General features: G+C 55.4%; 1 protein-coding gene across 1 annotated transcript; it reads left to right on the top strand.

Annotated features, from left to right (window-relative positions):
- The first annotated feature begins 4,453 nt into the window (after positions 1-4,453).
- Positions 4,454-13,150, top strand: HBEGF (heparin binding EGF like growth factor). The gene is made up of 6 exons (XM_067304730.1): positions 4,454-4,575; positions 4,670-4,843; positions 8,071-8,248; positions 11,186-11,341; positions 11,456-11,548; positions 12,608-13,150. Exons 1-5 carry the CDS (start codon positions 4,530-4,532, stop codon positions 11,526-11,528), a joined length of 627 nt encoding a protein of 208 aa, XP_067160831.1. The 5' UTR covers positions 4,454-4,529; the 3' UTR covers positions 11,529-11,548; positions 12,608-13,150.
- The last annotated feature ends 859 nt before the right edge of the window (positions 13,151-14,009 follow it).

Below are 14,009 nucleotides of genomic sequence, written 5' to 3'. Positions count from 1 at the left end.
ATTCACTACAGCCTTGCAGGCCAGCCCTGCACCCCTAGGCTATCCTGTCCTGAAAAAATCATTCCCTGTTTTTTCAGGAAGATGCCACACATCTCTGCTCTGCTGTATGCCCTGTCGTCCTCACCTCTCCAACACGCTCCTCCTGCTATGGCCCAAATTCCCACTTTGCTCTTCCTTTTAACACTGGCCCTTTTCTCCCACTTCCCCCATCTTCCTCGGGCACAAGTCAGCCGGCCACTGCTCTGGCGCTCTGCAGAGCTCCTGTCTTGGGGGTGCCTTGCCCCTTGCTGCTGCCTTGGTCACCTCCAGCTGGGCTCCATGCACTGGCATGGTTGTTTGCTCTGCGATAAGAGCGTTTGCTAAGGAGTGTGCCATGGCATGCAAACGGGCAGTTTCCGTACCACGAGCTACCCGGCGACTTTCATTCAGTCTGTTAAATGGAAAAGCTGAGCCGTGGTTTGCTTTGACAGCAGACATGAATGCCATCAGCGGGGTGTGCACATTGGCATGGACCGCAGGGCAGATCCCAGCCTCCGGCACCCAGCCCTGTTCCAGGTGTTCCCAGAGAAGAGGCTGGGGAAGCTGGAGCCTGGAGCAGCTGCTGCTTTCCTCGTGCACCATCTTCTCGTGCCGCAAGCAAGAGAGGGCCCCGATGCAAACAGGTCGGCAGAGCGCTTTAGGGAAGACGGCTTTGCGAGGCACAGCTGCAGAGCGAAAGGAATGCAGGAAGCCGGAAAGAAGATCGTGTTTGTACTGGGATTTGTTTTCTAACTGGTTTTCAACACACTGCTGCAAGAAGGAGACGAAAGGCATCTGTAAACATCTTTATCTTTCCCAGGGTGTTTCCTTGATATATTGGACATGGCTTTGAGCTTGGCCTCTGCCTTGGTTCTTCTTGAATGGCCAGTTTTTTTCAGTCATTTTTCTCCTCTGCTTGCAAAAGGTCTTTTCACACAGTAGCCAGAGAGAAGGGCAGTTTGGAGAACAGGAAAAAAAAATGCATTTATAAAGCCACTGGAACTGGCACAGGCCCAAAGCCAGGAATAGCACCTGAAACCACTCTGACACTGGCAGGGTAACAGGCTGGCAGTGTTTGCCCAATTTCAGCCAGTTAGCAAGGGCTGACCTGTCTTGAGCAAGAGTCGTGAAGCCGTTTCCAGGGCATAACAACACTTTTATTGACCTCACCATTCCCATACACACACAGGAGCCGTGCTGCAGCCTTGATGGGCTATGGCTGGAAAAGGCAAAGCTGCAAAAGCAGCAGTATCAGCTGATTGATAGGGGCAAGGCTTCAGGGCACACCAACCTTCTTGCAGGTCTTCCTGGGGGTCTCATTAGTAGAGTCTGAATGCTTGAAAAATTATTCTTAATGTGTTTGAAAGTGCCCGGGGTTTTTTTTTTGGTCTTGTACCCCTGTTAAGAGAGTTGCTTCTCCCACGCAATTGTCTTGGTGATGATGGTGCTGTGGCTGGGAGAGGGTTGAGTCCTGCAGACCCCACAGCTGGCTCCTTTGCTCCCCAGATGCGAGGGCCATGGGGCAGAGAGGCAGACAGCATGCAGGTAGGACGAAGCAGGCATGTGTGCAGAAACACATCCTGAGGTTTAGAGCAGGTGATCTTGTAATGCCCATGTTAATGGAAGCCAGTAGAAGGTCTTCAGGCCATGAGGGTTGCTGGTGGCTGCAGGAGGGCTTTGGGAGGCAGATGGGAGAGACTGGGAGGAGGCAGACAGGAATGACAGCTGCAAAAGCTTTGCTGCTTAAGAGAAAGAGGCCAACAAAGACTGGCCCTGCCCTGTCCCAGGGGCACAGATGAAGGATTTCAGGGTCTGCTTCATATCTCTGAGCAGAAAACCAGAGGGAAAAGTCACCCCGCTCCTTTGTTACTGGCAGGTACAGCTGCTGGCCCATCTGGTCACTGATCCCATTAATGCTGCCTCTGTGCCTAGACATCAGTCAGGAAATCTGGGGACTCAAACCCAGCACTGGTTCATTGGGCAAAAAGCTGGGCTCAGACACATGTGACCTGACACATCTCATCATGTCACCCCCAAGAGCTGCACAGTCCAGCCAGAAGACTGTGCTGCCAATGTTATGAGGTCTTCTAGGTCTCTTTGCATGAGCCACAGCCTCAAAACACAACCCTTTACAGCTGCCCACCCTCTGAGCCAGAGACATAAATATTTTGTGCGGGTTCAGGAGTGCAGTAAAAAAAAATCTCCTTCACAAATGATGTAACCTGCTGCCTTCCTAGCCTAACTTCCTCACTGGCTTTTTGTTGCACCAGGGAAGTCAGCAAACACACCTCCCACGTGTCCCATGCATCAGCTGTGTAAGACCTCCTGTGGGGATTTTGGTGGCACGTGGCAGGGAACTACGAGGGAAGCAAACTCCTTCCTGAAGCGGTTACATAACTGGGAAACAAATAGCATGGGAGGCTTCAAGGCAACCAACACCTTCATTGGTCAGAGCAGCAGGAACCGCTGTGTTGTGATGAACTCATCTCATCCGCACTAGCAGTTCTGGCCGCCAAATACTTTAAGGCTGATGATGACTGGAGGAGCCGGAAGGAACAACATCCAGCAAACAATTGCAAAAGTCAAGTCTGAGCAAGAAGGAGGGTGTGTGCGGGGGTTGCCAAATCCGGCAGTATTCCTTGGAGACAACAACAACAATCACAGGAATATTTAATCATGCTACTACTGTGCCTTGCTGAACCGAAACTGGCACCAGGGTTCAGGGCTTGGGAACTGGAGCTGCCACGAGGAACAAACAGGGGGATGTGGCCATCCCAAATGCAACTGGGAACAATGCAAAGCCACTCCACTTGCCCAACATTTGGCGTCATCACTGTTTTCTAGCCTGTCGCCTGGGATGAAAATGAGGCCAAACACAACAAGAGCCAAACTGATTCTCAGCATGATAAAAGAGATGGATCAAAACACAGCCAGCCCCCAAACACAAATCCCACACACTGGAACCAAGGAAAAGAGCACCACGATGCCAGGAGCCAGGGAAATCGGCTGATTAAGACAGGTTCATGCAGGATTGCGAGATGAAACCATGAATCAACCTGTTTAATGGGCTCTCCATCTAGGCACAAAGGTGGCTCGGGGCCTTCTGTCTTCTAACAAAAAAGATCTCCACCATCTTCTCAGACTGCCCTGCAGACCGTCCTCCCATCTCCAGTTTTGGGTGGCAGCGGAGTAAGGTGCACGTGAGTGAAATTCTGTCCCTTAACAGGGTGTCATCTTCATTGCTAATGGCAGAAGTAGGTGGCAGCCCTGAAAATGAATTCCTGCCTCCTGTGTGATGTCCTTCTTGCAGGGTGAACTTATTGGAGAGTCCTGCTCCTCCTGATATCTTCTGGGCTGTTTCTGAGCACTAATCTTTTGATCTCAACAACATCCTGTGGCAGTGAGGTACACAGTGCAGTGTTTCATGCCAAATACTCAATGATCTTCTCTCTTCCCTACTTGCATGACAGGAGAGAATAGAAGGTTTCCAGTCTGCTTTTTCTAAACCACTTGTTCTCCTCTACAGTTTCAGTACAGCCCCTCTTACTGATTCTGGCTCTGACTGTCAGACTACAGAGCTTCCTTGGCCTCTTCACAAAATAGACTGTTCCCATTGTTGCACTGACAGTGTGCACAGCACTTCTCACCCCCAAGCTAATGGCAGTGGTGGTGTTATCAGTGTGACTGGACAGGGAGGACCTCTTGTCTCTGTCAATGCCTGAGCAGGAGGGTTGCAGCCACGAGAGGCCTCCAGCAGCCCTTCTGTGGGTGCTGCAGGATCTGGTTGCCATGAAACATGCGTCCCCTCCAGTGCAACAAGGCAGAAATCCCACCTGGGAGCATGAGAAGAGGCTGGGCAACCTCTCCGGCTCCATCTGGCCTCCATGCAGGCAGCGCCAGATGAGCAGGCCCATGCAGGGCAGGGGGGGATGAGGCCCAGGAGGCGGCAGGATGCCCCACAGCCTGCCCATCTGCGTGGCACCGGAGCAACGAGGCACAGGGGCTTTGCAGAAGGTGGCCACAAGGCCGAGGCCGACAGGAGGGCAGAGGGCCGGGCCCAGGGGTGCCCCTGCTCATCCCCCCACCAAGGAGACGGCATCCCGGGGACCAACATGCGTCCACCTCGCCGCGGCCGGCTCCGGACCCGCCCCCCGCGCCCCGGGCCCCGCGCCCCGCGCCCCGGGCCGCCTCGGCTCGCCGCCGCCAGCCTGTCCCGGCCCGCGCAGCGCCGCCGGAGCCGGAGCCGGAGCCGGAGCCGGAGGCAGGGGCGGAGGCAGAGGCAGAGGCAGAGGCAGGGGCAGGGGCAGGGGCAGGGGCAGGGGCAGGGCCCCGCCAGCGGGGCGTGGAGAAGCGCGGCCCCGCCCGGCCCCGCCCCGCTGCCTTCTACCCGCGGCGGCGCCGGGCGCATCGGGAGTTGCGACTGGGACGGGCCGAGCGCAGCACGTGGCGTCGGGGCCGGAGCAGGGAGAGGCTTTCGCGGCTTCCAGGGCGTGTGCAGCGGCAGGACAGCCATGGACGGGCGGGTGGTGGTGATGATCAACGCGCTGCTGGCCGCAGGTGAGGGCTCGGGCTCGGGCTCGGGCTCCGGCGCGGGCGCGGGCGCGGGCTCCGGCGCGCTGGCCTCGCTGACCGTGCCCCGTTTCCTCCGCAGCGTGCGCCGCGGCGGCGGGTGGGCTCGGCCGCAACGTGCTGCACAACGAGGTGCTCCACAAGGTTGGCGGCGACGGGGCGCCCCTCCCGGCTACGGCGCCGCTGCTCCGCGGCAGCCCCGAGAAGGAGGGCGGCGGAGTGGCCTCGGGGGACGACTTCAGCGAGCTGCCGAGAGGTACCGGCGGGGGCGGGCTGGGAGCCGCGGCGGAGCGGGCGGGAGTGCGGGCCGGGAGCCGGGCTCCGCGGCAGGCCGGGGCTGCCCCGGGGTGCCTGGGCCAGGTCGGTCCGTGCCGGTGTCCCGGGGCAGGGAGCGACTCGGGGTCCCGGGGCGGGTGTGGAGCAGGGTGAGGGGGACTCGGGTTGGATAGGGACAAGGAGAGAGGGGGACCCGCTCCGGCTCGAGATCCCGATCTGGGCAGGGAGAGCTTGGCTTGGTTCAGATCTGGATTTGGTTCAGGGCTGGAGCCCACAGGAGGGGGTCAAGCCTGGTTTGAATCCAGATGTGAAGTGGGTCCTGGTGCAGATCTGGAGCTGGTGGGTGGCATGCTTGGCCCAGCTCCAATGGGGAGTGTATGCAGCTGGGACAGGGGTTGCTTCTGGCTCAGCCCTGTGCTGCCTCAGAGTGGGTGCTCCCCAGGTAGCAGCTCCCTGTGGGCTGCTTCAGGGGAGGCTACTATCACCACCTGGGAGACAGCAGGCTGGGTACAAGGGTGCTGCTTGAGAGCTCCCAGCACCCTGACACCCTGCACATGCACCTTGCCTTGCTCCATGCCATGGCACCCAAAGGTGCCCCTGCCCTGTGGTGCCAGCCTGGGGTGCAGGGCAGGGCAGGAGCCCTGGGCAGCAGGCAAGAGCCACCCCTCCAGGACTTGTGGCTGTAGCTCAGGGCAGTTGGGTTTTGGCAGCCTCTTGCTTTGTGTCGGGGGTGTCGATAGTGCATTGGGCATGGCAGTCCCAAGAGCTCCCAAGCAAGGGGAGCCATGATCCTGCAGTCCCTCAATTATGCCCTGTGAGTGAGAGCTGTGCCTGAGGAAGGGAGAGCCCTTCTGGTGCATGTGGCACCCCTTGCCCACATGTATTCAGCCCTGGGCTGGGTGCGTGTGCCTGACTGGACTGCACTGCCTTTGCTGCCTTCCAGATAGTGGCAGTGGTGGCTGCAGGGGAGGGGACCACTGTGACTCACCCGCTGCCCACGTACGGCTGCTCCTCATACCTAGCTGGGGTTAGTCACCCAGCAGTCCCTTCTACAGAGGCGTGGGGGACACTGTCTCTCTGTTAGGCTCTCTGTGCATTCATGCTTGACTCTTATGCCCTGGGTCTGGACCAGAGCACGTCCGGGTGACTCTCACGGAGGTTGTGCCCATGGGGTGAGACGGGAGACCCATCGAGGGCTGGTAAGGGTGACTGAGCCCTGTCCAGCCTTGCGTGTGTGACATGCTGAGGTTGGTAGCCTAGCACCAGGAGGAGTGAGCTCTACTCTGCCTAACGTTCACCCTCCTCTCTTTTCTCATTTTTCCTCTTTGCTTTCTGGCTGTCTGATCCTGTCAGACTGTGATGCTAACACCCAGCTTTGCAAAACAAGGCTGATGATTCAAGTCTAAGGGGATTCTGCCCCCAAGAAATGCTCCTTTTCTTGATGGGAGATGCAGTAGGAGAGCAAAGAGATGCTCCCATCTGCCCTCTGGTCTTCCAGGCATCCCTCCAACAAGGGGATCCCATCCTAGAGCAAGTGATCTTGCAGGCATGGGCTGTGCCTAGTTTAAGGAGGGAAGACTGCAACAGGATGGACTGATGGGGCTCTGGTTTTGGGGGTGGGGGGTATCTGTTGCTGAATCAGCATGGCACAATCAGCTGGCTGCAGCCTGTCAGAGCACTTTTGCGATACTTTGTGCTAAGTTATAGTCAGAGAAATCTGGCTTTCATGCCAGAGGCACCTTTCTCTCTGTGCTCCAGCCTTGAGGATGGCAGATCTTTTCCTCTGTGGCTGGGGGTGTCTCTGTGTGGGGCCATCTGTGGCATCCCTGCCCACCTGGACTGGACCAGTTTTCCCCCTTCCTACCAGCAAGATCACGCAAATCCTCTGCGGATGTGCTGCTTGGAGGACGCAGGATAGAGCCCCAGGGGCAAGGGTCAATGCCAGAGAAGGGCAGCAGTGAGGGAGGCCGAGGGGTCAGCAGCACCGCTCCTGCCCCTCCGATAGCACATGTCTGCGAAGAGCCCTCTGCGGCAGGGAGATAACCCACAGGGGAGGGGACAGCTACTGCTGCCAGCCTGGGGCAGATCCTGGGGCCCTGCGTCTCACCCGGATCTGGGGGTTTCTCCAAGCCACAGAGTTTCCTGGAGTATCAGTTTTCTCCAGGCCTAGCTTGAAGGACGTTGAAGTTGTGAAATAGCTTCCTAGGCATGCAAACTAATGGTGCACCGCGGCGCAAGAGGCGCTCGCATGGGAAGGAAGGTTACGCACGCTGAGGGTTTGGTTATGTGAGAAAGGTGTTGAGAAAGCATTAGGCATGTTAAAACTTGCCAGGTTAGACTCAGCTGCCCTTTCCCCCTTGTTCCCTCCATGCAGCATGTGAATTAGTTTGTATTTCCCCAGCCTCACTGGAGCTTTTAAAGCCTTGATTTGGTGGGGCTGGAAAGTGAGTTTCCAAGCAGTGAGTGCTCTTTCTGGCACCTTGTGAGATCAAGCTGGGGTGGATTTTGGCATTTACCCATCTTAAACTATTCCAATAATGTTGCTGGTTTTGCTTTGTGTCTGTGGAGAGCATCTAAGGAGCTTGGTGCTCTGGTTCCCACCAGCCTGCATAGCCAACTCAGCAGGGAGCTGGCCTTGCACCGAAAACCACTGAGTTCCGCATTGCAATTAAAAAATACCTTTGTAATTCATGGGAATGCTTCCTTTGCCATCTGCCTGGTTCTGCAAAACCAAAAATTGACCTGGGCTTGCTCTTTTAATCCTGCTCTTGTCCTGTGTGCAAGCCATCATTGTAACCACAGGAAGGAGAGTCCATCAGAGCCATGAATGGGCTCTTACAAAAGACCATGCTGATCAGGGAAATAAAAGCTAAAGACACAATTAGCAGTCTTCTGTGTCCAGTGGAAACTGGTGTATATAATAGCTACATTTGAGATGCATAAAGCCCTGTTTTTTCTGCCAGATTTCTTGGTTACTTGTTCCCTTATTTCCTTTAGAATTGTTCTGATGAATCAGAAAGGCCATGATATTTGTGAAAATGTGGAAAAAAATGGAAAAACCTCTGCTTGGGGGCAGATTGCTGAACAAAAGGCTGCGTGAATGCCAGGGCAGAGTTGGCTACAGAGTCTAGGGTTTGCTGTTCTCTTTTGCTTTCAAATGAGAAATTGGGGTGACCAGTGTTTTCTCCTTTTGAAATTGTTTTCCAGTTGCTTTCTTGTCAAAGCCTCAAGGCCTGGTTACTCCCAAGAAAAAGGGGAATGGGAATAAAAGAAGAAAAGGAAAAGGCCTGGGTAAGAAGAGAGACCCATGTCTGCGAAAGTACAAGGATTTCTGCATTCACGGTGAATGCAAATACATCAAAGACCTGGGCGCTCCATCCTGCATGTGAGTTACTGCTACGTGCCTGTCCAAGGGAAACCTTAGTCATTGTTCCTTGAATTCTCTGGGCTGCACAGAGGAAGAGCGTAGGAGATATTTTTAGTGCTTGTTCCCTGTCTGTGTGGAGATGGCTCTGACTTTGCATTCTGTGTGCTTCTTGAGCTGTGTCACTTGGAGAACAGTTGGAAACTTTTGGCCTCTGCTCTGGCCTGGTTTCTGTCTTTTGAACAAGTCCCACCGAAATCCCTCGTGGCCTGGGACTCGGAGCGCTCTGTCCTGCGGGAGCTCCACATCAGGCCTGCGGGACGTCAGTCAGGCTTGCAGCACAGCGAGTTCCTGCTGTGGTGGAGTTCGCGGGAATGTGGACTCACGTGCTAGGGCTCAGCTGCCTGGCGGGTGTCCAGAAGTTGGCTTCCCTTGATCTTGGTGGCTTGGGTCCAGAGTGGAAGTCCAAGTACCTGTCCCTCTGAAATGGGCTGCAAGTCTTGCATCTGAGGCCTTCTTCAGATCTGGCTTGAGAAATCCTCTCCCGGCTCAATAACCCCATGTCCTTTGCGCTGTCCCTCATTGCTGTGAGCCCTTGCCAAGAGCTGGGGAGCTTCTGGGGCCCAGGGCTGGCTGGTGAGCTGGGGGGCAGAGGTGAGAAGCAGGCATTGCACCTATGAAGATACTGGCTTCCCCTGCAAGGGCACGGTACCAAATGGCCCCTTGTTCCGTGCGTGGCACAGGGATCTTGTGCAGTGGTGCTATCAAGGGGTGAGAGCTGGGGAATGAGAATGGTCTCACTCCCCCTCTTGCTGTGCTGCATTCCTATGCTGGGATGTAGTGGCACGAGTGGGAGGGCGAGCTCTGCTGCGGCACCTGGAGAGCAGGCACAGGCCGCATCAGAAGTAGCACCGTGGGGGGCAGCCTGCCAAAGCCACATCTGAGCTGTTCCTTGGCCTCAGTGGAGGATGGGACTGCGTATCCCCATGAGGAGCAGCATGCTCCTTCTTCCACCCCCTTAGCCTGCAGGTAGAGAGCAGGGACCAGACAACGCAAGTGGAGGAGAAAGCAGGTTTGCTCACTTCCTGAGCACCTGGATCCAGCTGCTGCTACCTCGGGTCATACCCATGGGTGCAAGTTATATCCACCAGCTCAAACCCTGCCCACATCAGCAGGGATCAAAGAGGCTTTGTTCTTTGCTGGCAGTCCCCTGAGCCACCCAGCCCTGTGCCCAGAGCCTGGGGAAGATAAGCCCTGGCTCCCTGGCTTATAGTGTCCAGAAGCTCTCATGCCCTGGAATTGGCAGGGATCAGGGTGTGCACAGCTCCTTGAACCACTTAGTTTTGCTGTGCCTGGAAGCTGTCACGGAGTCGTTGCTGGGCCCTCAAGCAGGGGCATCAGGACTGCCAGCAAGAGAAGATCTCTGCCAAACTGACTTTCATTGGTGACCCAGTGTGCTGTGGAGCACAGTCCTTCCCTGCTTCCTGGCTGCATCAGGCCAGGACAGCTGGGCATCCCCTTCCCAAGCTCCTCCTGAGCAGTCACTGGTTTCCTGAGGCTGAAAGAAGTCTTAGAGCAAGAGCAAGCAGGAGGGGTGCTGACCCAATGATCTTGATCTGGACTCTGTGTCTGGAGCCAGCTGTGGGGCTCAAGCCTGATGACCCATCTCTGGGCTATCCCCTTGGAGCTGTTGCTTGTGGTTTTAGGACCAGTGGCCCACTTGCCCTTGGAATCCCTGGGGCAGCAGTTCTGGAGCTGGGATTTGCAGCTTTCCTCATCAGAAGCAGGCTTGGGCTGTCTCAGCTCTTTCTGGGGCTCTGTGAGGCCTCGATCTCCTGTAATGAGGCCTTGTGGCACCTGGTGTCACTTGATTTGTGTTTGCTCATACAGTCACTGTTTTCAGTGGCTGGGAGTGCTTGGGCTGCAACTGGCTGGCTCTGGCCATGCCACCTGTGCTGCAGTGTCTTTTTGATCTTTGTTTCCTGTGGCTGGCCCCAGGGTTTGGGCAAGCTGAGGACGATGCCCAGCCCAGGTCCTTGAGCACTGCTGAGAGGCAACTCTATCTCTGCTCTGTGTCCAAGGCAGCCGCCTGGGGTGGAAGGTGATGTTGATGTGTGGCGTGGTATTAATGGAGCTCTCCCTAAGTGCAGCGAGCCAAGAGGGAGGTCTGGATTAAGTCCACATGTTGGAGATAAACTCAACACCACGGACCCTCAGCTGATCTGGGCAGAGACATGAGCTTATTCAGCTGGTCACGTCAGTAGGTGTTGACTCATAAGGAGGGTTTGGGTGGCTGCCTCACAGCTCTGAGGAGGAACTTTATTTCTGTTATATGATTAACCTCCCAAGCCTGCAGGGAGCTTGCACTTCTCTGTTAGCTCTGGCTGCCTGAGAGCATTGGGGAAACCTGCTCGGAGGAAAGTGCTGAGCTCTGGCCCATGGCTGGAGGTTGTTCCCCTCTTCCTTGCACAGGACTTCCCCTCGCAGAAAGCAGGTGGCCTGGCTTGCTGTGCCACAGGTGGCTGCATGCCACACTCCTGCGTGCCATGGGGAGCCATGTCTTGCCTACTGGGATCTCAGTGGTCCCCCCTTGCAGCCCCTGTTGTGTCCAACCTCTGTGTGTAATGGGGCTGGCTGTCACCCAGAGGTGGTCCAACCAGCCTGGCTCCACTTTGTAGGCGACTGGGAAGAGCCTGGACCCCAGTGCCTTGCCCTGTGGGGAAGGACATGACTTTGCTGGGCATCTTCATGTGATGCTTGGGACAGGGATGCAGGACAAGAGAATTTAACAGTAAACCAGGGGGACAAGGGTGACACCAGACCTCCTGGCTCAGGGTGGGGGCAGGACTCTGGCTCAAGGCTGAGCAAAGAGGCAGCTCTGCCTCACGATGGGAGGGACCTGATGCCCTGTTGTGCTTGGTCACCACCATTCTTTAAAACTCTCTCCTTCTTGTCCAGATGCCAGCCGGGATATCATGGCGAGAGATGTCACGGCCTCTCACTCCCTGTGGAGCATCCCCCCAGCACGTACGACCACACCACCGCACTGGCCGTCGTCGCTGTGGTCCTGTCCTCACTGTGTCTCATCATCATTGCAGCTCTGCTGATGCTGAGGTGAGCAGGATGGGGGCTGCTTTGTCAGAGCCACCCCCCAGGAAGGCAGGCAGGGGATGGTGGCAGGGGCTGCTCCATGCTCTGAACATCTCTTTGCTTGGCCAATGCTCACAGGTGCCACAAAAGGGGTGTCTACGACGTAGAAAACGAAGAGAAAATCAAGCTCGGCATCACTGTGAACCACTGAGGATGCCGGACGCTGGCGAGGTAAGACCATGGATTAGCGTGGGACTTGGGTGCTGCTGGGTGTTCGGATGCTCTGCTTGCTCATTCTGGCTTCTCCAGCATGGGGAGAGCACCACGTCTTGGCTTACTAATCCTGCACCGGAGCCAGGCAGCTCTCAAAGGTGGTCTGAGGCTAGGGAAGCAGTTAGCAGGATTTGGCCCAAGAGCCCCTCTGGTTGAGGCCTGGGTGCCCCGTGTGGCTCCAGTACCCCCCCCCTTTCCTTTCCTCCCCTCCCTCTTGGAGCCCCTGACATCCCTCTTGCTCACACAGGCAAAAACACTTCCTTTTCACTCCCACTTGTCGTTTACTTTTTATTTGCTCCAACTTCATACCTTGCAGCTGGGCATGGGAGTGACTTACTGCTGGGTCCATGCTATGTCACTCTGGATAGTTGGGTGTGTTCCACCCCAGAGGTGGCCATGTAACAGTGGTTGTTGGGTGCTGGAAAGCTTGCAGGTTTCCTCTTTTCTGGGCCAAACCCTGACATTAACCATACTCCCATTTGCATTACAACTATTTCTCTTTTTAATCAAGAAAATACTTTGTTCCTTGTGGGATGAAGTACTACCTTCTAAGGGTTTCTGTAATGCTGCTTATTACTTGGTAGGCAGTGTTTGGGGAGGGATTTTTAACTTTTTGTTGATATGACTTGATTTGCAATGAGCTGCATTTTGGGGAAGGGTCTTCAGAGCAAGATTTTCATTTCTGTCCCCCCTGCCCTGGGGATGGGGGGAGATATGTTGATTGGGGGGGAAAACGCTGCCCTTTCTGGAAGGGAGCCATAGAGGAAACAAGATGTGTGATGGTTAGCCACAGCTCTCCCCTGGCATCCTGCCTTGGAGCCTTCTGGGTCTCATCTTGTGAGGTGTCAAGTGCCTTTACTGCTGGGGTTTCAGCAGCAACCGGAACACTCCCCACCTGGCTGACTGGGACTCCAGAAACCGCTCGGCTCTGCAGCCAGGAGCAACCAAGGGCAGCCTTTTTCCCAGGCACCTGGCGCAAGGCTGCAAAACAAACTTGCCTGTGATTCTCTATTTCAGGAGTCGGCACTAAAGCAGTTCTACCTCCTGGAAGATGCAAGCCACGGAGCCAGCGCTGTCCCTGGGATGCTCTGCAGCACATCGGGAGCTTACTGGAGTGGCAGGACAGCACCCGGTTCGCGGGTTTGGTCAGGCAGTAGTGTTGCCGCAGTGAGCTTAGCGGCAATCTGTGGGATGCAAGAGGTGCAGGAGAGACCCTCTCCATGGGGCAGGCTTTCTTGCTGCACCGCAGAGCTGGCCGGGGCGGCTTTGCGGGGAGGCAGGAGGGACCTGCTGGCCATCGGCAGAGGGGTTCCCTGGCGGCTCGGCGCTGCCTGCTGCAGCGCACAACGAGGAACTAACTGTGAAAGGCTGAAGAGACCAGGCTGGGGGCTTTCTTAGATGCGAGGCGGGGGGGTAACAGCTATTTAACAAGGTATTTTTCATTTTAAATTATATATTTATTTTAGATAAACTGTACATAGTATTTATATTTATTAGAGGTCTGGCCCTGCAACCTTCATTTAGGACAAGACAACAAGGTCAGACCTCCCTTATTTTTTAAGTGCAATGTAATATTCTAATAAATAACACTTTGTTACAAACACTTGGACTGTTAATTTAATGATGGGGGTGGAAAGGATTTGGATCTCTGAAAATTGTAACAACATGCCTTCCGTAATGAGATATCTCAAAATTATTGAGGTGCATCTGTTACAGTGGCATAAATCTGGAGTAAGCTGTGGAGTCTGCTGGACCTGCTTGTGCTGTCCTCCAAGGTGCAGTGGAGCAGGGTTGGGTGCTCCTGGCTCCTACTGAAGCTGAACAGCGTGGTGCGAAGGGGCTGGCGGCCGGATCTGACCCGTGCTCCACCATGAGGCAGCTGCCTTGGTTCACCTGCAGTGAGGCCAGCCCCACGTGCACTCCTTCATGGGGTTTTATATCTTAGCCAGCCATGCCCTCGATGGATGTGATGTCTGCATGTTTGCTGGCCAAGGGAGTCCTACTCTGGTGTGAATTTGGCCATTCTGACTGCTCTTTTCAGCCTGATAAATGTAAATAGGACCAATTCCTGGTTTTAAGCCAGTATTAGGCTAAAACTCAAAAGAAGTGGACTCTCACAGCTGCACAACATCCCTTCCCTCAGAGGATCTTGGTTGTCCCTGGTGTGGCTAAAGGCCTTGGTTGTTGTAGGCTCCTGGGGGCCAGGGTCGTTCCTGCGAGCATTGTTGCAGACCATGGTTTGGGACTGATCTGGAGCAGGCAGTATAAATAACCCCCAAATTGCTTGTGTTTCCTGTTTCTTGAGCTTCCCCTGCGGGAGCGAAGAGTGGTATGAGCTGATGGCTCCAGCAGAGAGCCTCAAAGCAGAGAAAACTGACTGTCTCCCTGCAGGAAATCTGCTTTCCTCCAGCCTGTTTCA

This window comes from Apteryx mantelli, chromosome 14 (assembly GCF_036417845.1).
Source record: "Apteryx mantelli isolate bAptMan1 chromosome 14, bAptMan1.hap1, whole genome shotgun sequence".
NCBI classification, from domain to species: domain Eukaryota; kingdom Metazoa; phylum Chordata; class Aves; order Apterygiformes; family Apterygidae; genus Apteryx; species Apteryx mantelli.
The sequence above is the reverse complement of the archived record's forward strand: the minus strand, read 5'-3'. Positions and strand labels throughout refer to the sequence as shown.

Bases quoted from the DNA above. Each gene is read 5' to 3' on its own strand.
- HBEGF (XM_067304730.1), top strand. From the start codon at position 4,530: ATGGACGGGCGGGTGGTGGTGATGATCAACGCGCTGCTGGCCGCAG. The intron at 4,844-8,070 runs GTACCGGCGGGG...ATTGTTTTCCAG, and splicing joins CTTCAGCGAGCTGCCGAGAG to TTGCTTTCTTGTCAAAGCCT. The intron at 11,342-11,455 runs GTGAGCAGGATG...CAATGCTCACAG, and splicing joins GCAGCTCTGCTGATGCTGAG to GTGCCACAAAAGGGGTGTCT.